General features: G+C 36.1%; 1 protein-coding gene across 2 annotated transcripts; it reads right to left on the bottom strand.

The window, feature by feature from the left end:
* Positions 1-2,320: 2,320 nt before the first annotated feature.
* Positions 2,321-19,962, bottom strand: Il18 (interleukin 18). Of its 2 annotated transcripts, XM_076843779.1 has the most exons (6): positions 19,770-19,962; positions 11,139-11,225; positions 10,322-10,333; positions 7,872-8,006; positions 6,739-6,872; positions 2,321-2,566 (listed from the first exon to the last, which is right to left on the bottom strand). In XM_076843779.1, exons 2-6 carry the CDS (start codon positions 11,215-11,217, stop codon positions 2,345-2,347), a joined length of 582 nt encoding a protein of 193 aa, XP_076699894.1. In that variant the 5' UTR covers positions 11,218-11,225; positions 19,770-19,962; the 3' UTR covers positions 2,321-2,344. The 2 variants fall into 2 exon arrangements, with proteins under 2 accessions (XP_076699894.1, XP_076699892.1); XM_076843777.1 differs by lacking the exon at positions 7,872-8,006.
* Between the last annotated feature and the right edge of the window lie 5,908 nt (positions 19,963-25,870).

Below are 25,870 nucleotides of genomic sequence, written 5' to 3'. Positions count from 1 at the left end.
TGAACTCGTTTATTAATTCTAACAGATGAGTGTGTGCTCACATGCACGTATGCAGGTGTGTGTGTGTGTGTGTGTGTGGGTGTGTGCGCGCGCGTATGTATATTATGTAGGATTTTCTACATACAAAATCATGATTTTTTTTTAAAAAATAAAGACTTCTTCATTTGTAATCTGGATGCCTTTTATTTCTTTCTCTTGTCTGGCTGCACTGACAGGAACCTCCTGCATAACACTGAATAGAAGCTATAGGAACTGACATGCTTGCATACTCCTGATCACAGGGGAAAGCATTCAGTGTTTCATCATTAAGTATGGTGTTAGCTGTAGGTATTTATAGATGACAATTATCACGTTGAGGAAGTTCTCTTTCAAGTTTGTTGAGAATTCTTATTATGATTTAGATTTAGTCAAATCCTTTTTTTCTGAATCTATTGATATGGTAATGTGGTTTAATCCTTTACTCTATTAATATGTGAATTGTGTTAATTGATTTTAGGAATTTAGACCATTTTTGCATTTCTGGGATGAATGACACTGTCAGAGTATATAATCCTTTTTTATGTTGCTGGATTCAGGATCAAACTGACTTTTAATGATATCCTGACTTCAGAAGAAATTCAGAAATTAGTCAAGTGAAGGGTCCCAGAAAGTTCAATAATGTTAAGAATATTTTTTAAAATCCAAGGCCAGATCTGTGGTGCACACCTGTAATCCCAGCAACCTGGGTGGTCTGGGCAGAAGGATTGCAAGTTCCAGGTTAGCCTTACCAACTGAGTAAGACCCCATCTCAAAATAAAAAACAAAAGGCCTGGGGATGTAACTCAGTGGTAAAGTACTCCTGAGTTCAATATCCATCCCTCCCCACCAAAAACAAGTCAAATATCAAAATCTTTCATTATTAGGACCAATAACCCAAAAGATTCAAACCAATTCTATTGAGTACAATATATGTGCCAACACAATGGTATATATATTTTATTATTTATTTTTTGGTGCCAGGGATTGAACCCAGAGGCACTTAACTACTGAGCCACATCCAGCCCTTTTTTGTATTTTATTTAGAGACAGGGTCTTGCTGAGTTGCTTAGTGCATTACTTTTTGCTAAGGCTAGCTTTGAACTTGTGATCCTCCTGCCTTAGCCTCCTGAGCCACTGGGATTACAGGCATGCACCACCACGCTCAGCACAATGTTGTATTATCTTAAAACTATGCATTTTTAAACATTTATTTTTTAGAAGTAGTTGGACATAATACCTTTATTTTATTTATTTATTTATATGTGGTGCTGAGGATCGAACTCAGGGCCTTGCACTTGCTAGATGAGTGCTCTACTGCTGAGCCCCAGACCCAGCCTGCATTTTTTATATTGTAAAAATATTTTATTCACTTAGATAATTCAGTTCTGGGAGACTTTTTTTTTTTTTTTTTTTTTCAGTACTAAGGACTGAACCCAGGGTCACACACGAGCTAGGCAAGTGCTCTACCACTGAGTTACACCCCAACCAACTTATTTATTTTCATTACAATGCTGGGGATCAAACCCAGGGTCTTACATGTTAGGCAAGTGCTCTACTACTGAGCTGCATTTATCCCTAGGCACCACTTTACTCATTTTTAAATTATGCATTTTGAGATCCTTGTTAATTTTATTTCATCACTACATGTATAGGCTTGCTATGGTTTGTATATCGTTTGTTTCCTAAAGGTTCATGCTATAAGCTTTTGGTCTCTGAGGTAACAAAATTGAGGTGGTGCAACCTTAAAGGTGGGTTTGGTGGGGAATGGTTAGATCATGAAGGACCCAACTTTGGAATGAACCAATGCCCACCTCTCAAGAGTAAGTTATTATAAAGTGAGTCTAATCCATGTGTTTGGCACCTTCTGTCTGTGGCTATTTCTCTTCCACTTCCCTACCATGTTTCAACACAGTCACGGGGTGCCCTTAGCAGGATGCTAGCAACATGCTATTTTGATCCTCCAGGACTAGAATCATGAGACAACTAAACCTCTTTATAAGTTACTCAGCCTCCAGTATTTCGCTATAGCAACACAAAGGACTATGATAAAGCTCATAAACACTTACAATCTTTCTGAAACACAAGAATTCAGAAAACATTATATACAAACAGAGATATGAAAAATTGTGCTATATATATATGTAATAAGAATTGTAATGCAAAAAAACAGAGTACATGTATGAATACATGAATTGGCATGAACATACTTTACAAAGATATAAAAAATTGTGCTCTATATGTGTAATAAGAATTGTAATGCATTCTGCTGTTGGGTATTTAAAAAATAAAATCAATTAAAAAAAACTCGGAAAACAAATTTTAATGTTTAGTTCTTGTTTAGAACAGTGAACATTATAGATTTATCTCTAGAGTCATCCTGTTTTTTCAAAGTAAGTTTGTAAAGATCTTTCTCTTTTTTACAAGCTAGAAAGTATCCTTCATACAATGAAGATTCAAATTGCCTCTTATCATCATGTCCTGGAACAGCTCTCTGAAAGAATATGATGTCACTTTTTGTCTCATTAATATTATCAGGAGGATGGATTTCCTATAGAGAAAAAGAACACAAAATTAACTAACTTTTTTAGGATATGAGCAATTTGAATATATGCAGTTTATTTAGAAATATACTATTGAACAGAACTAAAATAGTTTTTCTTTTTGAAAGTTAAGAAAAAGAATCTCTAAATATAGAAGTATTGATCTCCTCTCCTTAATTTCTAACCTCCCATTCTTCCTGTCCACTCTGATTCTTTTCCACCATGAATACACATCCACATTCAGACTTCTTGATTTTCCTATTGTTGGTTAGCTTCCTTCTCTCCACTTCCATTAAGTGGAGCCCCCATCTGCTCAAGATGAAATGGAGTTCTAGCAAAGACCACACCTTTTGGAGCTAATATCAGTTCTTGTCTCCTCCAATCATTCACATCTAAAGATATTGATGACCTCCTCTGTTACAGCTTATAAGGTGTATTCCCACAGCTCCTGGTAATGTAGGAAAATGATCAGAGGTGAAATGATTAGATTATGAGAGCTATAACCTAATTAGTGGGTCAATCCATTAGGTAGATTAATAATTTGAATAGATATGGCTGGAGCTTTGGTTCAGTGGTAGAGCAATTGCCTAGCATGCACAAAGCCCAGGTTCAATCCTAAGAACCATTAAAAAAAAATTGAATGGACTTACTGGGTGGTAACTATAGACAGGTAGGGTGTGGCTAAAGGAAGTAGGTCACTGGAGATATGCCTTTGGAGTTTATATTTTGTCCCTGGTACTTTGCCTTACCCCCTGCTTTCTATCTACCACGAGCTGAGTAATTTTCCTTAACCATGTACTTCGGCCATGATGTTCTGCCCACTTTGCGCCCAGAGCAGTGGAGCTGGCCAATCATGAACTGAACCTCAAAAACTGTGAGCCAAAATAAACTTTTCCTTCTCTAAGTTATTCTTATTGGGTATTTTGGTTACAGCAACAAAAAGCTGACAAAAACATCCTTCTATAAACCTTGGTAGCTCTAGTGTCTGAGTCAATTCTGAGAGAGGCAGGATATGCCAAAAATCTCAGTCTCTTCTTTCACTGGATCCTAAAACTACAATTTACTATAATTAGATACAATAGTTGTTCTTAAGGCTGGGTCCTGGGTTCTTGTATATCCCTGCTATACTGGCTCAGTCAACAGCCCTTGACTTTTTCTCTGTGAGGCATACTGGTGCAGAGTGGTCTTGAATTTTTATCATGAATATAGCCTACTTGGCTGAGCTGTGTGCCCTGAAAGGCACACATTGATTCCTGTATCTTTTAACCAGAGGACAGGGTCTTGTGAGGAATGGTTAGATTACTTGCAACTATAATCCTGCTGGTCATCTAACTGTAAGTAGTACCCACATTTCCTAGTATTGCACCATGTTTATTATTCAGCATAGACTAGAAAATGTGGGAACTGTCCAAGTTTCTTCCATGTTAATCCTGGAACCAGTAGACATTTTGTACTAAATTTTGACCCCATAGTAGCAAAGATTCTCATCATCGTAGGGCCTGATGAATAAACTTTTAGAATTAAAATAGCATCCATCCACCTTCCTCCTAAGATGCCTTGAAGACTCTGGAGCACTGGTGGAGATGAGTACTTCCAACTTAGTTATATAACCTTTTCCTTTACCAACAAGTGAGGATCCTGAGTTGATAACAGTAGAAATTAGTTCCATCACTGATATCTTCTTTTGCAGCTGTCTACAGCAAACCACAATTTAGGAAGAAACCTTAAATTGTAGGAGTCAATCTGGGACGAAGCTGAAGTCTAATGTATAAGTAAGAAACAATTCTTGGCCAAAGTATCAAAAGCTTTAGTAATATCACAGAGGAAAATGAACTTGTTAGATCAAGCCTAGCGTGGAAAATTATAGTTGAAGGTGGGAGTGTGGATAAAATAGGTGATCTTTTTAATCATTTTTCAATGTCACATTTCAGAAGTGAGACAAGAAAATCCTTGGAATTTTCCTGAGTCTTGGTCGTGGCCACTTAAAGTCATCCCAGGGAAAGTACACGGCAAATTGATAGAGTGACCTTGGAGATCCACAACTTGGAAAGGCTACCTGGTGAAACACATGCTCTAAGGGCCAAGGATCCTTTATATGAGGAGGGATGAATTGGATGCAGGTAAAGTTAAACTGGACCTAACATCATCTCTTTTGTACACTTCTGATTCCACTGCAAAGTCTGGATATATAGGTGAGAAACAGGTACTGATAGTAATTCCTGAAGAAAAGCCCTCTTGGTGTTGTAAATGTTCAAAGAAATTGTAAATGTTGTAAATGTGCAAAGAAATTCAGAGCTAATAGCTAACACAGAAAGGTGAGCTTAAAATGGCAGCCAGACATGTCTTATTATCTAGACCCTATTCTACAGTAACCTCCTCTAAGATTATTATTAGTGGAGGAAAAGGGATTAAAGAACAGGAGCTAATACTGGTGCTAGCATACTCCTCCCATCTCACCTCTCTTCCCTTCCTCTCCCCTTCCCTTTTTTTCCCCATCCATCCATTCAATTAATATTTACTGAGTTCCTTCCAGAAATAAATTCCCTAAGAAGCTATTGAAGCTTCAATGTCAGGACTGATCACATGTAAGTTTCTCTTCTAAGGCCCTCTTTTCTTTTTTTAGTGCTAGGGATTGAACCCGGGGGTGCTTTACCACTGAGCTTTGCCTCTTGTACTTTTTTATTTTTTTAAATTTTGAATCAGAGTCTCATTAAGTTGCCAAGGCAGGCCTGGCACTTGCAATCCTCCTGTCCTGGCGGTCAAGTTGCTGGAATTAAGGTGTGTTCCATAGTGCCAGCAAGGCCTAAGAACCTCATTTAAAAAAAATCCTAAATAAATTGTAGTTTATGCCTCTGTTTTATAATATTTTATACTTTATAAAATATAATTTTATATTTTATTTCTTTAAATGGGTCACGAAAATTGTATAAGCTCCAGGGTTTCCTAAACCTGGATTTGTTCCAATTCCTACTATATTCTAAGCATTACTTTGATCGTAATATCCTAGTCAGTCTCTCTCAACAAGAATTCATGTGAAATTCCGTATTATCTCAGATTCTGAATTTGCCTCTTCAGCTGAAGTAGTTTTCTTCTACCCACAAAGCCTGAGGTTGGCCATTTCTTTCCCTTCCAATTTTCTTGTTCACTTAACTGCTTAATCCTTTCCACTCCAGGCCTCAAATTCCAATATGATAACTAAGCTTCTGGGGTAGGAACTGTAAATTGCCATCTGAAGGGGTTCACTCTAGTAAGAAATTTGTCTGGAGGCTTTATTTGTTGCACAATCACTGTTCTTACTTGGATTATATTTCAGAATAGCTTTTTTTTTTTCTTTCAAATTGCCCCTTGGCCTCTCCACTGAGGTCATATTCTAACTTTTTTCATTGGGAGTGGTGATTCTGACAGTGGTTCTTAGTTGAAAAACTCCTACTCAGAGTCTTTACAACATGTGATTCTCCTTTAAAGAACTGTCAATTTGTCAGCAACCTCTGGCTGCTCTCATTGGGAAGGAATTTTCTGGCACAGTCTGCAGCTATAGTTAATAGTTGTTTATCTAACAATGATACAGAAAACAGAGAAAATAATACAGAATAATGGAGAATAATGGAGAAAAAAGTAATGGCCAAAAATATTTTGAATTTGACTTTGAGAAAATCATAGCATTATTTTACAGCTGATCTTATTAATTTTATTCAATTAGATCAATGTTAAAAGTAAGATACATCAACTGAAAACTGAAGGATGTGGCTAAGACTTAGACTAAGAAGCAAGAAAAGAACAATTAGGGATTAAAACATCTTCATCATAGTTTATAAAGTAGCAGATTTCCAGGACAATTAGCTTCAATCTATGTAGCAAGAGTTTATCTAGAAAGTCATTTGCTACTATTAAATGAATTTATAATTCACATACTTATTCTATACTACTATTTGTATACAGGTTGGCTGTTAAGACATTCAGGTTATGAAACAAGTGTGCCTATTTGTTCTGTGACAGGATCAGAAAAACCATAGTGTTATAGAAAGAGGTTGAAGAGTTTGACAATTTTTTGTTAACTGTCCATCTCAATGGTTCTGTTTCTTGCTCTTTCTGTTCTAGATCAAAGGCTGAACTGAGGATATTTGAGTTTTCTAATTTTGTCCATTAATATGGCTAAAAACAAAGTCAGGCTCAGTCTTACCTTAAAAGAAATATTTTTGTTCTCACAGGAAAGAGTGTAATATTTCTCGCACTTCACAGAGATGGCTACAGCCAGACCTCTAGGTTGGCTATCTTTATATATGTATATTTCAAATGTAGTTCGGGGTTCATTACCTGAAATAAACATTAATAAATGAGAATACTAGTTAGAAGAATTTTTGTGCATTGATATTTTGGAAATGTAACCAAAGAACAGTTCTTAGACCCACTGCCAATTCTGCACTCTGAGATTTGACCAGAGAGCAAAAGGGGACTACACACAGCTGGCCAGATTCCTTAAACACATTTAAAAGATGTTTGTTGTTGCAGTACTTCGGGTGGAATGAGTGTCTTGTGTTTGCAATGTAAGCAGTCTATCACTGAGCTACATACCAGGCCTCTTTTTTTTTTTCTTTCTTTTTAAATTTATTTCTTACATACATGACAATAGTGGAGTGCATTACATTCATAATTATCCTTACCAGGCCTCTTTAAAACACATTTAAATGTATGTACAACACATATGGGACAACTTTTTGAACATGTTAAATATATTCTGAATTCTAAGATTGTTTTTAGCTTTTGAATGCTAATTAGATGATTAAAATATATTTATTAAAGGTATAAATTCCATGTTTTTAAAAAATGTACATTCACTACTTCAACCTGGTCCCAAATCTGATATGTGGAAGTCATACCTTAAGAGGCTCAATAAATTTACTCATTTTCTAAGACAATCTTTGAAGTTTTTGGTAGAAGACTGACTCATTTGAAATGCTTGCATATTAATGTTTAATTTTGAGTTTTAAAATGTTACCAAATGTTATCAATATTTTCAGCTATAACCAGCAAGGATTAAGGATCCAACTCTATAGAGATCTTATACAGTTAATACAATTAAAATGAAGGGATTGGTGATCCAAATGTAGATGCAGAATGATGTAAACTCCAGCAATGTGTTTATTAGATCAAATTTTTCACGCTAACTCATAAAGTGTTTTATAGGAGAAATTATTATTACATCTATGGCTTTTTATATAAGGATTGGGTCTTGTATAGAAATATGTAGGCAGTAAAATGGACTGAGAAGAAATCATTAATTATCTCTGAATTTGAAGATACAAAAAAACATACCTAAAATGTCACAATCAGTCATATCTTCAAACACAGGTTGCTCTCTCCGATCAACAAAGAGAACTTGGTCATTCAAATTTCTTAAGATTGAGAGTCTAAGTTCAATCTTGCCAAAGTAATCTGATTCCAGGTTGTCTACAATATACATTAAATGTTATTAAAATATATTTTTCTAAGTGTATAAATAGACCCTCTGTACATTTCTATTTTCAATATCGATTATAATCTTCTGTTCCAGAAGTGGCTATGATCAAGTTGACTGTTGTTTTTAGCTTGCTTCCAGCGGCTCACTGTTGCCTGTTACTACTCAGAACCACCCTCTGAAATGTTCACTTCAGATATCCACTTTCTGATCAGTTTCCTGTCCTTCTGGTTTGTTTATGCTTTTCCTCTAACTACACATATTCTCAGACTTCACTAAGACCTCCAGTCTCCTGACTCTAATATTTCCTTCCTAATCTTTTCTTGTCTTCTCTTCCTTCCCTATGCAGTCAAATCCATTTTGTCTATCTTTTATGTTGGTATTTTATATCTTGAACTCATTAGTCTTTTAACTACAAAACTCCAAGCTTGGCTTCTGAGTGCTGTTGTTGAAGGGACCAGCACCACATTGCATCTTGCAGCCTTGAAGATCAAGGGCCAGAAAGCATCTTCTTTGTTAGAATGAATCATAATAAACAGATTATTTTGTAATTTGTTCTAGTTAGTTATACATGGCAGTAGAATGCCTTTTGACACATTATGCACAAACACATTATTTTTATAATCAGAAAAACCTAAAGCTCTTTGATATTGAAAACTCCTCCACCAAGCCCACCTCAGTGTACACCTATAGCCTACTTTCCCTCTTTGAACAGCCAAGCTTCTGGCAAGAATTGTCTGTATCATTTCTTTACTTTCCATTTACTCTTTTACTTATTGAAATCTGCCTCTGCCTCCATTTCTCTATTAATCTGCTTTCACTACAATCACCAAACTTTCTGCTGCTAAACCTAATTGATGCTTTCTGGTTCAGGGGTAGTGGTGGGGGAAGTAGGCATCATCTTTTCTGCCTTATTCTATATCCCCTTTCAAGTCTAACCCCAAATAATGTCTTATTGGTTCTTTCAAGTATTTCTAAAATCCATTTGCAGCTTCTCATTGTCACTCCATACAATTTCGTTTAGAGACTAAAATAACAGTCCCTTAACTGTTATCTTCCTTTTTTTTTTTATCCCCCACATCCTCATCCTACACCATCAATTCATTATACTGAAGCTAGAAGGATATTTTAAAAGATGATCCTGTTATCCCTGAATTCTAATGAGGCACATGGCCACCCAGAATAAAAATATATTTTCCAGATTTCTTGCAGTTGGTGTGGCCATGTGTCTTGTCAATGGAATATGAGTGGAATTGATGTGTATAGCTTCTAAGTAAAGCCTTTAAAAGGAATGGGCTGGTCTTCCTTTAATGACCTTTCTTGATAACTGGGTTATAGACCCAGGAAGTATGATGATTTTGAATAGTAAGAATGAGTCAAACAACTAGGGGATGATAGAGTAACAGCAAAGAAGAAATTGGAGATTCTAGTGTCTAGTTCATATACATGAACCACACTCTGAAATGTTCTGAAATTAGTCCTGTGCTTAGTAAATTTCTATTACCCCCAAGACAAGGTCCAAATCCCTTACCCTGGCATAAGAGAACTTCTTAATCTGCACCCTGTTTCTCACTAGCTTCTCTCATTGTTCTCCTCCTTCCACTCTACTCCTATCCCGAATTACCCTTAGTTCCTTATATATGCCATGTTTCCTTTCATATCTTGGCCTTTCAATGTGGTCTGCTTACATTACCCATTCCTAGGTTCTTCTTATTTTTTAAATATTTCTTTTTTTTTGGTGTAGTTTGGCACAATACCTATTTTTTATTAATTTATTTTTATGTGGTGCTAAGGATCGAACCCAGGGCCTCACATGTGCTAGGCGAGCATTCTACTGCTGAGCCACAACCTCAGCCCCTCTAGGTTCTTGACTTCCAGAATACTCTTTCCCATGGGAGCTTCCTAGACTTTTCCCCAAAGCACTTCTAAGAGAGGATGTTTAAGAAGGGAGATACTGATTTTGGACAATTCTCTTACATTGGTCTCCTTTTCCTATTCCCTCCAGACAATCTATGTCTCCCTGATAATCTTAGGACCTGTGTAATAGGTAAGGTCTATTTTGTAGCTTCTAAGAGTTAGAAATTCCTAAGGTGTAGGAAGCAAATTTTATAGTGGTTCTTTTCGTATCCCTTATGGTTATCTTCGATCCGATGTTGTGCTGTTCACTCCACATTTCTTTGAGGAATGATGCCTTCTCAAATAGGTTGGTACCATGTGGACAGTGTCTCCCAGCTGACAAGAGTGATGTGGATGTGCCAAGGCTGAGCCACCTACTTTACAAATAAGGAGAAATATATTTATATTTTACCATCGTCTTCAGCTAAAGGAGAGAAAAAGGAGAAAAAAATAATGTTAAATTATATATTTCTACACAGAATTTCCTCTTACCCTAGCCTTTGATGACTCTGTTCTGCTGCTCCCATCTTTAACCTGTTTTTCTGGTGGCCTTTGTTGGCCTCCATCAAAAAATATTTTATTATCATCCAAAAGGCTGATAAAATGAAGCTCATTAGACTTAATGTGTTGCTAGATAAGTTAGATTTAAAACTTAAGTTTAAGATTTATAAAGTTCAATACATAACTAAAGAGAAATTTTATAAAGTCATAAGTTTTATTCTTAAATTTATTGCTCAAATGGAAAGTCACCTAAGAATTTTTTATGAAGCTTTCAAATGAAGCTAAACTTTCTATTGAAATCAAATTGCTCATGAAAGAGTAATCATAAGAATAAATTTTTATTCAATACATTTACATAAGATGGTATAACTCACTTACAAAACTCTATATTCAGGGGATTTCATAATCTACCAATTTGCTTTGGGAGATAGTATTTCCTCCATGTACCCAGTTTTGTGGGACTTGCAGGATGTGTACCTGCTAACACCTTGAGAGTGGGCTACTACTAATTAAAGTGCTAAGACATGTGCTGGGAACTAGTACTGGGACTTTGGAAGTGTTGTGGTTAATTTCTAGAGATTCAATTTTTTTGAGAGAAGAGAGATCTTAATATTACAATGGAATCTGGTGACAAACAGGAATTACTTAATAGTTTACCTCACAACTTTTCTAGTTGAATACATTTATCTAAGCCTCAAATATGTTTGTCCTATTGCTTTACGACTAACCTTTGAAGTAAAGTGTATCATCAATAAATGTCATTTCCACAAAGTTGATATAATTATTTTCTGTGGGCGTGGCAGCCATCTTTATTCCTAATGGAAGCAAAGAATCATCTGTTGTTAAGAGGCAATGATTGTTCTTTTTATATAAAAGGACACTTTTATTGTTATCTTGATCTACCTGCAAATTTAGAAGTCAGTTTATCACTCAGTATGAGTACCCATGTTTAAACATTCTCTTAAGAATCATCAGATATTTGGAATAGAGAAAGCACTTTCTGATTAAACAATATTATTGTGGAAAAATGGCTCACAATTGAACTGAATTAATTGTCCTAGTGTTCATTGGTTAATATAAACATATAATCCTTATAAACATACTGCAAATGAGGATACCAGAAACACATCTAATACTGTTCTTTAACTAGGGACTTGTTCATTCCTGACTTATAACAAATGGGTTCCCACGAATGAGAAGCCAAAGGTTCACAACTTCATTGGCAAAGTATTAAAACTGAGGCAATGATAAAAATGGCTTTTCCATCAGAGGGTTGGGGCAGGGGCAGGGAAGGTTGAAAGGCTCTGGCATTTGATGGCCTTTTCTTTGAGCAGCAGCAGCAGCTTTGAATATGGAGTATGGATTAGACCATGTTTTTACATAAATAGTACCTAAATATGACCTTTCTGTAAAAATATCAAACAATACAGAATTTGAAAAAATTCTAATTGCTTCTTTTTGCTCTTAACTCTTCCCCACCTTATCCCACTACAATATGGTGTGTATCCTTCCAGTATTTTGTCATGGATTAAGGGTTCTAAGTATGAGAAATCTATGAACTTGAATGGGAAAAATACATATTTATGTTAACCACTTCTAACTGAAATTTAGCCTTCTTCCGATTATTTGTGCAGGAAACAAACCACAGAATTATCAGTGGCATCTGTGACTGTCACTAATAGAAATGCACATTTCCTGTTGTTTCAATTGTTACAGAGATCTTGAAATATGGCTTAAGCTCTATTTTGAAATTACAGAAGTTATTAGTCTTACCAAGAGATCTTGTTTAATGTGTTAAAAATCACATCTATTTTAAATTTTGATTAAATTGTTGTAACTCAGCTTTAATATAATGAGTTTCCTTTGTAAGTCTAAGTATTTATTTATTTATTTATTGGTACCAGGGATTGAACTCAGGGGCACTCGAAAACTTAGCCATATCCCCAGCCCTATTTTGTATTTTTATCTAGAGACAGGGTCTTGCTGAGGTGCTTAGCACCTCAGTTTTTCTGAGGCTGGCTTTGAACTTGGGATCCTCCTGCCTCAGCCTCCTGAGTCGCTGGGATTACAGGCGTGTGCCACTGTGTCTGACTCTAAGTATTTAATTTTACAGATGTAAATACATTGTTCTGAGAAAGGGCTAGAGGCTTCACTAGCTTGTTAGGAAGTCTGTTACAGCTTTTTCTCCTCTTAATCTATCTATGGCCACTTTATTTCAAAAAACTCAAATTTTCAGAGGAAAACTTAGAACTTTCCTACACCAAAAAAAAAAAAAAAAAAAAAAAAAAAAAGATCAGGAAGCTCTTCTCTGAAGTTTAGAAGTGCTTTGTGCTCCTGAGGGTGGTTACAGTTGGGGCTCCAAGCAAGGTGGCAAAATCATAGTCATCAATGATTTGTCCCCACCAAAAATCATGTTGAGGCTTAGTCCCCAGTGTGGCAATATTGGGAGGTGGGACCTAATGGAGGCAGAGCACATTGGTGCTTTTCTCACGAGTGAGTTGTTAAAATAAGTCCTTCATTTGTGTTTTGTCGCTTGCCCTTCTCATTTTTATTATGAGTTGAAGTGGCATGAAGCCCTTATCAAATGTGGCTACCCAATCTTGAACTTTCCAGTCTCCAGAACTGTGAGCCCAAATAAATTTCTTTTCTTAATAAACTACTTAGTCTCAGGTATACTGTTACAATCATAGAAAACTGACCAAAACAATGGTATATAGGGGAGTACTTATAAATCTGTGCTCATATGTAAAGAACTGACTCAATTTTTTTCTAGAAAATCTGAGGTCAAGCAAGCATATATAGTAGAGGAAACAAGAAATTAAAACTGAGTTGAAAAAACTTAATTCAAATTAAGCTATCCTTGGGGCTGGAGATGTGGCTCAAGTGGTAGCGCGCTCGCCTGGCATGCGTGCGGCCCGGGTTCGATCCTCAGCACCACATACAGACAAAGATGTTGTGTCCGCCAAATACTAAAAATAAATATTAAAATTCTCTCTCTCTCCTTTCTCTCACTCTTTCTTTAAAAAAAAAAAAATTAAGCTATCCTAAAATACTTTGTTACTTGGTGAGCTTTGAACAATTTCATCTAGGTTCAGTTCCTTGCATCCAAATGTGAATAGTTAGTAAATGTATTTTATATAAATAAAATGAAGACAAATCGTTTAGAATTATCAATTAATTTCTTAAAATGGGGGATAAGGGAGATTGAGAAGAAAATAATAAAATAGAGGATAAAAAAGTTTCTGAGATAAATCTAAACATTTGTTTTTACTAAAAGTAAACAAACTTTAAGATTAAAAATCAGACCTATAATAGTTAGATTGTGAGCTCCATGAGGGCATTTTCTTTATTCATTTTTATCGATTTATTACTTAACACAATTCCTTTTATCAGTGTCAGAATTCATTTTGGCAGACATTTGTTATGCCAGGACTCTATTTTGTTTGGTTATAAATGGGTGAAATAATGACTACAGTTGGTCTTTTCTACTTTTAATTTACATATTTATTGAAGTAATTCACTTGAAATGTACTGAGCAACATGAGCAGGAATTGGATTAAATTAACTAATAGTTAGAGAAGGACACAGTCACCTTAAAAATAAGATAGCTATTTTTAACTACCGTAAGAATAAAGTAATTACTATAGAATTTTTTTTTTCAGTGCTGGGAATTGAACCCAGACATGCTCTACTGCCAAGCTATATCTCTAGCTCCTTTAAAAATTTATTTTATTTTAAATTTTGAGACAAGGTCTTGCTAAGTTGCCCAGGCTGGCCTCAAACTTGAAATCCTTCTTCCTGAGTAGCTGGCGTGTGCCACCATGTCTGGCTCTACTACATAATTTTTAAACTCTTTCATCAGTCAGAGAGTATTCACTATGCATCAGGTTTGGGGTCAGAAGCTGATGAAACACCCACATATGAAAATTTGCTCCTGTCCTCCAGTGACCCAGATGCTAGTGAGGGAGACAAATACACAGTTATGAAATAGTTTAATGAACACTGTAAGGGCTGAATTTACAAGAGATCCTCCGTTTGGTGGTATTGGAGAAGACTTCTCAGAGAAAATGATGACTGTGTGGCCTTAAAGGTGAGGCAGTATTTTCAAGGCCAGGGGAGAGTGTCCACAAAGAAGGACCTTGTAAACAAAGGCTAGCAAGCAGGGAGGGTTGTTTGAGGCCTCATCATAAATAATGCAAGTGTAATCACATTCCAGGAAGGATGTGTCTCTGAAGACCTCACATAAGTATGAGATTATTTTTTCCTTGGGAACAAATGTAAAAGCTTGGGAAGAGATATTCTTGTAGTGCATGCTGTCACCACCAAAGTGTATATGTTCTTTTTATCCACTTTCCAGGCATGATTACTACTGGTTTATAGAATGCTTTGACCACACAGCTTGTCATGATGGTACTTTGACATTTCTTTTTCTTGCATCTAACTTTTGTTCCAACTTAATATTTGGAGATGTTTTTCGAACAAGCAGTAATAATACCACTTAACATGTTGATAAGGTTGTTACCAGATATAAAAATATTTAAACTTGTTATGTTGAAAACATACCACAATAATAATCTGGATTTCTTAAGAACTTTTGAGATATATAAAGAATAGATTAACTTATATGATTTTGATGTGGAGGCAGATAATTTTACGAGGTATAAGAGACACTTCCATGTGTATAGCAATGTAACAGTTAACAACTCCCTTGGCTTGCTGGCTTTGATATTATGTCATTCTAGATAAACTATTTAATTTGAAAGAATTCACATTATTTCCCTTTATTATTCCAAGATTATCATTTTTATATTACATTTGTTTGATTTTGCTTGATTCAATTCACAGAAAACAGAACTTGCAGTGTAGTTGCCTTGACAAAAACCTGGGAAGGATAGTCAGATTACAAAAGCTTTGTTTAACAAGCTAAAGAGGTTAAATTTTTCTTTTTTTTCACTTAAAAAAGGACATTTTAAGCAGGAGAAAGACAGTTAAATTGATGACTTAAAAGCTCACTCTGGTAGCATTATGGAGAATGGATTCCATTGGGCAAGTCTGGGACAGAGGCAACTTCAAAAGCAACTTCATTTATTAATTTTTTGTGTTGCTGGGGATTGAATTCAGGAGCTCATGCTTACAAGGCAAATGCTCTACCACTGAGCAATATCTGTGGAAGCAATTTTAACAGAAGTTGATGAGGCCATAGACTAAGGTAGTGAATTCAATAGCAGGATTTTTTTTTTTTTTTGGATTGGTTGTGAGTCAATAGGAAGAGGAGGAACTGAGGATGACTTTAAAGTTTCTGACTGGCAATTTGTTGAGTGATTGACTACCTCATTAGCAATGAAGAGAAAGAATGAAAAACAGCCTAAGTGGAAAAACATTTAGTTCAGTTTTGCAAATCTAAAAGGGATGTGACACATAAGCCAAGGTTCTCAGGAATTTCTAGGAGAGGCTCTTTGAATTCAGAAGCTGCAGAGCCCATAATTTAGATACAAGCTTGAATAAGTTCACTGAATTTGGCAATTGGGAAGTTGTGGTCACTGTAGAACAATTTACACAAACCAAATGGAGGTAGCAGAAGGTAAGTTAGTAAAACCCAGGACAGAATGCGGGGATGGGGGAGAAAGAAAGCTATCCCAAACTACTTTTAGGAAGCAACATAACAAGTTTAGGAGCATGGTAGTTGTTGGAGAATACATAATTCACAAATGTCAAGTTCTAGCTTCCAATCCAATTTGAATGGTAAGATAGCTAATGAATTATCTTCCAAAGCATGTCCAAGTAACTTTTCAAGACCTGGGAGTCAATCTTTTTTTAAAAATATATTTTTAGTTATAGGTGGACATAATACCTTTACTTTATTTGTTTATTTTTATGTGGTGCCAGGTATTGAACCCAGTGCCTCACGCATGCTAGGCAAGCGCTCTTAACACTGAGCCACAACCCCAGCCCTGGGAGTCAATCTTGATTCCTTTGTCTAATCTTTTTCTTATCTGATAACATGAGATTCTGATTCAGAAATGTCTCTAAAATTTGGTATGGCCTCTTTATATTGCCAGCACTGTTTTAAATCAAGCCTCAACACTTCTCACATCTTCTATTTTAGTACTTAAGTAAACTTAAGTTTTCTTGCTTTCAGACTTTCCCATATTACATATTATTACCAGAGTAATTCCCCCACCAGGTCAGAATTCCTCTGTTTTTTTCATCCACCAAACTCTTCTTTCCTTCATGCCTTAATATCTCCTCTAGGCAAACCTTCTTTACTCCTCTACTCCTAGCTGGTCATTCTCTATTCAGAGCCCCCTTTCCTCTCTTCCCTGTTCGGGCTTCTGAAATAACTCTTACTATCCTGAATTAACATTACTTTGATTCCAGGCAGGTTTGTCTAGTTTTAGTCTGAATTTCTTTAGAAAACGTCATTCTTTTCCCCCCAAATCTTCAACACCTGGAAAGAGCTTACAACGTAGTAAGAGTTAAATAAATATTAAATGAATAAATATTTGCTTGTTGCCAAGATAATAGTATAAAAATTATTAATAGAATTTCCTTTTTCTTTCTTAAAACTTATCCTCCACTGCTGGGCATGGTGGCACAGGTCTGTAATCCCAGCGGTTCTAGAAGTTGAGGCAGGAGGATCACAAATTTGAGACCAGCTTCAGCAACTTAGCAAGACCCTGTGCAGCTCAGTGGTAGAGCACCCCTGAGTTCTATCCTCAGTACTGGAAACAAAAACAAAAACAAAAACAAAAACAACCTTTTCCTCTGTCTAAAAGCCAAGGAGAAAGAGAAAGAAAATGAGGGAAGATTATAAATTAAAAAAAAAATTAGAATGACTTTTAAAAATATCCTCTTCCCTTCTTTTTTTCCTTGATAGTTTCTTTTTCATTTCTTGTGTTAATTTTGAATTTTTCATTTGTTTTTTTTCTTACCACTTTGTTAGATCTCAATTCATTTATGATTACAAGTTTGTGTTCTTGTCCTTTACTTCTCCTAATTTTTCTCTTATCTTTCCTTATCCATGTTCCTTTGCTTTGCTTCACAACTCTAGTATATAAAAATTATAGTTCCCATTGGATAAAATGTTTTCAACATTCATCTAAAGATTCTTGGGCTATTGACTTTTTTTAAGAAAAGAATTATAAACCACCTCAGAACGCTCCTCCCAGGAATATGTAGTAACAACAGGTTTCTTGAAACAAAAATAAAGTCTTAGTTATATAACTTTTTCAAAGTTAGCCAGTGGAGAATGGATGGCAGAATATCATGATAGAAACTAGGCCACATGAGTTCCAATTTTGTCTGAGGCAAGTCACTTAACTCTGAGGGTCTCAGTTTCCTCATTTGGACAACAAGGAAGTTAAATAGTGAAGCTTGAAGGTCTTTTCCAGCCCCAGCATTCTGCAGTTCTAGACTCTAGTTAAGGCTGCCAGGAAACAACCATTTATTTGTGGCAAATGCCCCAGGGACCACTTCCTTATAATTCTGACACAGCACATATATTTATTGGTTACTTATAATAAAACCAACATTGTTAAGTCACTATGTGTTTAAAAACACAGTATTAGATTAAATGTAAAAATGCCTTGAATTTTAAAAGCTACTATGATTATGTTTATCTTTTCTTTAGAATTCTTTAAAAAAATAAAAAATAAATTTTTTGTAGTTGTACATGGACAGCATGTCTTTATTTTATTTGTTTCATTTTTATGTGGTGCTAATGATCAAAACCAGTGCCTCACACATGCTAGGCAAGTACTCTGCCTCTGAGCTACAGCCCTAACCCCCCAAAATGTTTTTATTAGTGCCTTTCTGAAAAATTCTAATTCTCTGGATGAATGTGGGCTGAAATGAGGAAGCATGCTACATAATTAATTTCCTACAATCAGGTAGAGAGCCATCTCAACAGAAAAGATCAAAACCCAACTTTTCAGTTCTATATAACATTTTGCTTTTGAAAACTGTGCCATCTTGTAAATGTGTGTATGCAGATGTGGAAGAGATAAGGGTAAAATGAATGAACTAGGAAATGAGTTAGTTAATTATAAAAGATAGATTCAACTACTAAATATAAACGTAAAATAAAAAGTCAAATGGAACTGATGTAGTTGAAATGGCCTTATGTGAAAAAGAGAATTGAATTTAATCTCAAAGAGTGCTCAAGATTTGAACAGAAGGAGAAAGGCATGGTTAAGGGTAGGTAGAGAGTGTCATGGAAGAGCATTTATGTGATAACCAGAACAAAGTGGTTGTGGGTGATGGACTGAATGGACCTCGTTTTTGACTGTAGTGGAACAGTTCTGCTGCATTGTAGTGAACACAAGATTATGGAGGGTTTTGGAAGTCATATAGAGAAGTCTGAATTTAGTTTTATAAGCAATAAAAAGAACACACTGTAGGGGAAAAAGACATTTTGAAGCAGTTTTAACAGAACTTGAAATAGCTGAATACAAAAAAAAAAAAAAAAAGAAAGAAAGAAAGGGGTTTAAGGATGTCCTAATTTTTTGTTATTCAACTTTGAAATAGAGTTATTCAGCCCTTCCCTTATTGTGAAATGGAATTCTCCTGGGAAATGTCATAATATTATTCAATGGTAGCCCAGCCCAAAGGCGATATTACAGATACCTTCAGATATACTTGTGCCAGGTGTTTGCTTGCTTTTAGTATAATTGATTTGGAGTCGAGACTTCCTTTAAAGAAAAGCTTATTTATTATATCACTCTAAAGCAACAATTCTCAGGGTTTTGCAAAGTCAAAGCTATATTATAATAATTCTAGGGTATGATTTATCTTTTTCTTTCTTATTCTCTCACGAGGATACAAAAGAGTTTACCAGAGTTACATTCTGTGTGACAGAGACTGAATGCAAAAAAGACTCCCTGTGTCTTCTGTAACGCCAGACGCTAAAGAGATTTGCAAAAGTGAAAAATGAAGTTATTCTTTCACACTGGGCTCCCTCTGGGAACACATAGCTAACTTTAATTTTAAAATGTCAATTATGATATTGTAATATGCTTACTATTATTTTAAGATAAATTAGTATGTAACTAATTTTTAAATTTCCAAGTTTTACTTTCTAGTACAGTAAATTATAGTAAGGCAGTAAATAACCCAGGGAAACAAAAACTCCTGAGAGTTCTCAATAATTTTAAGAGAGCAGAGCGGGCAAGAGACCCAAAAGTTGGAGAATCTCTGTCCTAAGGTGAAACTCTTTAACAGTTTCTGCTCAAACTTTTCTTATTTCCTTGTTACTGATTGCCTTAGTGATGAGAAAGGACTTAAAACTCTTCTTAATAGCTTTTTATCAACTCTAATTGCCACGCTTGGATTTCTAAATAAAGAGGAATAATATTGCTTACCTGTACCAAATAGTTTTCTGAAAGAGGAAGTGATCTTGGAGGTTTGAGGTCGTTTTTATTTTCCTAAGACCGTGGAGACTGTAAAAGGTGACAGTCCCTTCAGTAGTTGGAGTGGACAGCCAGCAATGCAGATGGCACGGGAGAGCAAAACTCCTTGCTGCAGATCTGCATCCAGCAGTCCTGGGAAGCAAAGGGCCAAGGGCACTGGAAGGAATGAGGAAGAAGGTTCGGAAGGGGGAGGAGACTGCCCCTGGCACGCCTTGGACCCGCCTTCAAATACTGGCTCTTTCCTAGGGCAATAGAACTCAAAATGTTATAAAATAGGGTATTTCTTTCAATATAAAATCACTACCTAATGAAATAATTTCTTCTGTAAGAGCTGGCGTCCTTCCAAAACCTGTACTTCAGAAGTACACTGTGAAAGCATTTTAAGAAAGTTGCACTTACTTAGTCCAAAGAAGCATCTTCTTTTCTCACATCAGTCTCAGTTTTGAGTATTTCTGATCACAAAACTTCTAATAGTGTAGAAGAATCAGTTATACTGGAGTAATTCCTAAAATATTATCATACCACCTAAAATACCCCTAAAATGTAATGGAATTTTTTTTGGATATAATATTTTGTATAATATTGCCTCCTTCCTTCCTTCCTTTCTCTTTATGACCTAATCCAGGACTTCTCCCTCCCAAGCTCAACATGATGTCAAAGAATAATTGATAGAGGTCATTATGATTTGCTTCTGAAGAAGAAGAAGAAGAAGAAGAAGAAGAAGAAGAAGAAGAAGCAGCAGCAGCAGTTGTTCTTCTTCTTCTGTATTTGAAAAATAAAATTGCAGCTGTGCATAATCCCAGCTGCTCGGGAGGTTGAGGCAGGAGAATCACAAGTTTGAGGCCAGCCTCAGCAACTTAGTGAGACCCCGTCTCTAAATAAAAATAAAAAGGGCTGGGAATGTATATCTTGGTAAGGCATCCCTGGTTTCAATCCCCAGTACCATAAATAAATACATACAATTAAAAAATTAAAACATCTCCAATTTGTGATAACAAAAAAGATTTACATCAATGGATAGGAGCAATCCATTTTTATAAAACTTCTCCTTTATTTGCCATTTCAGATGAAAATCACAACACATACCGCCATTAGAATTTTATTATTTTGTGCAACAAGGGAAATTTGCTCTGACACAAGAAAAATATTTACTTGTAGTTTCCAGTGCTAAAACTTTCTATCTCTGGAATGGTGCCAAAATTCCAAATGAAAATATTTGAAATATGATTTAGGGAGATGTCTCTTAGGGATTATATTCAATTCTTTAAAAATAGTTTTCTACAACATAACTTTGAGGGGCTGGGGTTGTGGCTCAGAGGTAGAGCACTCGCTTAGCAAGTGTGAGGTGCTGGGTTAGATCCTCATGCACCACATGAAAATAAATAAAATAAAGGTATTGTGTCCAACTACAACTAAAATCAAAAACAAAATTCCATAACTTTGAAGAGCTGAGTACGAACATTACAACCTTGAAAATAACAGAAACAAAAATGTTTTGTGGGGTACTGAGGATTGCACCTGGGATGCTTTATCACTGAGCTACATCTTTGGCCCATTCTATTTTGAAACGGGGGTCCCACTAAGTTGCTAAGACTGTCCTTAAAAAGCCTCTCGAATAGCTGGGCTTACAGGTGTGTGCCATCGCACCTGGCTGAAACAAAACTTCTTAAGCAATGTTTTATGAACTTGTGCTAAATAGTATTATTTTACTAGCAAGGAAAGTTGGAACTCGTTTTTTTTTTTTTTTTTTTGGGGGGGGGGAGAGGTCAGTATAGAAATGATACAAAAGCAGAGGGGTTCTAGAGTTGGGAAACAAAATAGGTACATAAGCAGTTATTCAGTGTGTGTGTGTGTGTATGTGTGTGTGGTTAACAAGATAGGGTTTGCATTTCCTAAATTCACAAAAATATCATGTCCACAGCAGTAATTATAAAGGAAGTCTGTGGCAGGGTGGTTAGAGGTCTTACTGTGGTGACTTTCAGAAAGGGGGGAAACAAAAAACATTTTTAAGAAGGATATATGCCTGAATTTGAAATAGCTAATTTTCATCCTCCAGTTGTATTGTCCATTTGGGTCAATTAACATGAAAGCATGAAGTAGGGTCAAGAAGTGATTAGAACAGAATAACAAAGACATTCTCATTTTAAATGACCTGTTGTCAGTGATTTTTTTTCTAGCTCCAAGATGTAAAATTTATTCATATCTAAGTTTTTTCCCCCTTTGATACAGGGCAATCCAAATGTTTCAGTGTCCTGTGTACATCCATCTTTTAAAAACATTAAATGAGACAACCATGATGGTCCTCCTTTGAACATTTCAAACCATTGGGTCAATATAACCCTCCACATTTTCTTGCTTATTCTTATCCATTATTTGTATCAATTTAGCTTTTGTTCTCTTATACAATGAAGAGTTTTTAAAAATAAAATGAAATGTTATAGTATACTCTGAATTGGATGATGACAGCATAAATACATTGGGATTTTGGAATAATTTTTTTCTTGGTAATATTTTAGAACCATTTGTCACAGGATGAGAATTAGGCAGATAACCATCTATTTAGATAGCATACAATGTGAAGGCTGGGAGAGAAAATAGGTCAGCATTTCCCAGTCTCTTGAATTTAATGGACCATTAAAAATAACAGCAATAATGACAACGGAAAAGAGATAAACACTGAGTGGACAACTTTATATTTTACCAATTAAGGACGTAAAAATGGGAGTTCATAACCCACTTGAGTCAAATGTATGAAAGATGATCTGTCATGAGCTTTGTAATGTTTTGAATAACCAATAAAAAAATTAAAACATTTTAAAATATTTACATCTTTATTTCATGAAAGGATACTTTATGCCACCCCCCTCAAAAGGAGGAGCAAATATTCTAATAAAGGCTAGTCCTTTAAAGTGAATACACTTGACTTTGTAAAAACTTTCTCACTTTTCCCTTCATTTTTCTATTGAAGGTAAATTTTCAACAGATTGCAATTAGCCCTCATACAATGACTGGGATTCTTTGAATACTATCAATAACTTCACCAAATCGTGGAGTTTAGTACTATCATGCAGCTTAAATTTCGCAATATTAGCAAATCCTCCCAGTGTCTATTTTTCAGGGACTTACTTTAAACAGTTGGCTTTTTATAACCAGTAAAAAACATATACATACAACACTTCCAAATCTTGAAGAAAACTAACATATTTAAATGCAAAGGGGAAAAAAATGAAAAATGTGTATGTACTGAACATAGTTCCCTAAGGTGTAAGATTGTGTACCTACCTGTAAATTCATGGAGCTGTTATTGACCTTTGCCTTATGAAGTGATAATGCTGTTTTTTCTTCCACACCAACTACCCAGGCATAAGGTTAGAATGTTTATCTGTGAAAGGGCAGGTCAAAGTCGCCATGTTAAAGCACCCAATGGGGCTAAGTCACACGTTTGTGAGCCACGCTTATTACAAATAACTTTTGAAAGCTGCTGCCAATTAAGTCAACTAAACTTACTGACCTATCCAGTAAGGAATTCTGTTAAAAGGTGGGATTCTGAAAAATTAGTTGCATCGGGACAACGTGATGGGAATGGAACTCATCACAGGGATGGGGAATTTATATTTAAATTCTTTTACACACAACACACACACACATTTAAATTCTTTTACACACAACACACACACACACACACACACACAAAAGGACAATGTGACGGGAATGGAACCCATTCCAGGGATAGGGAATTTATATTTAAATTATTTACACACAACCATGCCCTCTCTCTCACACACACACACATTTAAATTCTTTTACACAACACAACACACAAACACACACACACATACACACACACCACACATCACACACCACACACCACACACCACACACCACACACACACAGATCCCGGTTCCTGCGCGAGGCGAGCGGGAGCACGCCTCCTTCCCGAAGCCGCAAGAGGCCCCTCAGTCTCCGAGAGGCTCAGGGGGCGTCACATGACCCGCGCGCTGACTGCCGGGAGCCAGACCTCCTCGCCGAGTCTGCGCAGTCACGCGCGTCTGGCCTCACTGCTGTGCTTTTGCTGACGAGGAAGGTCCTGACGCCGCTTTGTAGACTGTTCTGTGGTGGGACTGGAGGGACGAGTTCGCCAGAGAGTGTGTCCTGAGTGGACAGGAGGCAGTGGGAGTGGATGGGAGCGGCTGTTCAGGGTCTTTAGTGGGGCGAAGCACAGGCTGGGAAGAAGGGCGGGAGGACAGGGGAGGCGAGAGCAGGCGGGAGAAATGGCCTGAGGAGCCAGCGTAGCGCTGAGAAGAAAGAATTGAAGAAAACAGTTTTATGCGGCATGGGGGGTAGTTGTTCGTAATAACCTAGTTTCCAACGCCTAAGGTTGCATAGCGCGGACAGTGGCGGTGACTCGTATTTGTCACAGGATGAGAACCCGCCTGTCCACCAGTCCTGAATTAGTTCAAGGCCTTAAGTTGTGACAGGAAGACAAACATTTTTTACAGAGACAGAAGTACCTAGTTTAAAAGTTTTTATTTGGCATACATGCACATTGTGTTACTTTGAGAAAGGAGGGGGAGGTGTGAAAGGAAAAGGGAACATGAAGAGGGGAAGGGAGGGGATCAGTGCTTGCCTGCTGGCTTCTCTGACACATTTTCCAGCTCCCAAGGCGAAGTCGGCGCTGTTGTGCATGTGTAGTATTTTCTGTGTGTTACTATGATAGTACTTAAACTTATATACTATAAAGATATTAGCAGGGGTGTGGAAATACTATACTGAATTCACTAAACATTTTTCTATTTTTAAACTTTTTAATTGGTTCATAATAGTTACATATAACATTAAGGTTTATTTTGACATAATTATAAATGCATAGAGTATAGTTTGCTCCAATTCAGTCCTCAGTATTTACCCCCCCCCTCATCTGTTCCTTTTCATCTACTCTACTGATCTCTATTTACAGTTCTTAAAAAAATTTAGTGTCTTGTGGATATATATAACGAGATTCATTGTATTGTATTCATATATGTACATTGGAAAGTTAGGTCAGATTTATTCCCCCGTTTTCCCTGTTATCCCACTTCTCCTCCCTTCCCCTCAATCCCTTTTTCTGCTCGACTATCTTTCATTTTGATGGCATTCCCCACCTATCATTTTTTCCCCTCTCCCTCAACCCATTTTAGATTAGTTTCCAGAAATAATTTTGACCCTGGACTTTCTAAGTCTGATTTATTTCACTTAGCATTATAGTCTCCAGTTCCATCCATTTACCAGCAAGTGACAGAATTTTATACTTTTTCATGGCTGAGTAATACTCCATTGTATATATGCTACATTTTCTTTATCCATTCATCTATTAAAGGCCACCTAGGTTAATTACATAGTCTGGCTGTTGTGAATTTAGCTGCTATAAACATTGATGTGGTTGATCTTTTGGGTATATATGAAGGAGTGGGATAGCTGGATCATATGATGGCTCTGTTCCTAGTTTTTTGAGGAATCTGCATACTGCCTTCCAAAGTGACTGCACTAATTTGCAGTCCCATCAGCAATTTGTGAATGTACCTTTCTCCCCACATCCTCACCAACATTTCATAATTACCATTTTGACTGGAGTGAGATGAAATCTCAATGTGGTTTTGATTTACATTTCCCTAATTGTTAGAAATGTTGAATATTTTTCATATATTACAAATATCTTTCTTTACAAATTGGTTTTGCTCTTGCTGTCATATATGCATAGTAATGTGACTAATTAGATTCACTGTAATTATCCAACTCAGCATAGTTTTTTTTAAAAAGTAACTTGATAACTTGAATTAGATCACTCTACATCTCTAAGATGTAGAGACTACACTCTCTTAGGTTCCAACACTTTTAATTTAAGTTTAAACTTAGTATCACAAACTTCTAGAAAAAAAATACCTTTAGAATGTAGGGGAAAAAAAAAAGAAAACCGACCAAAAACCAAAACCAAACATTTTATGGGAAAGCAATATGATGCTATAGCAAGATAAGATAGGACTATAGAAGCAACTTCAAACTAGAAGAGTTGTTT

The sequence above is a fragment of the Callospermophilus lateralis genome, chromosome 2 (genome assembly GCF_048772815.1).
Source record: "Callospermophilus lateralis isolate mCalLat2 chromosome 2, mCalLat2.hap1, whole genome shotgun sequence".
Classification (NCBI taxonomy): Eukaryota; Metazoa; Chordata; class Mammalia; order Rodentia; family Sciuridae; genus Callospermophilus; species Callospermophilus lateralis.
The sequence above is the reverse complement of the archived record's forward strand: the minus strand, read 5'-3'. Positions and strand labels throughout refer to the sequence as shown.

What these genes read in the sequence shown, in the direction of transcription:
- Il18 (XM_076843779.1), bottom strand. Translation starts at nt 11,217, where the DNA reads ATGGCTGCCACGCCCACAGAAAATAATTATATCAACTTTGTGGAAATG. An exon ending in GACTGATTGTGACATTTTAG is followed by an intron (nt 6,873 to 7,871) that starts GTATGTTTTTTT and finishes TGTTTATTTCAG; the next exon opens with GTAATGAACCCCGAACTACA. An exon ending in ACAAAAATATTTCTTTTAAG is followed by an intron (nt 2,567 to 6,738) that starts GTAAGACTGAGC and finishes TTTTCTCTATAG; the next exon opens with GAAATCCATCCTCCTGATAA.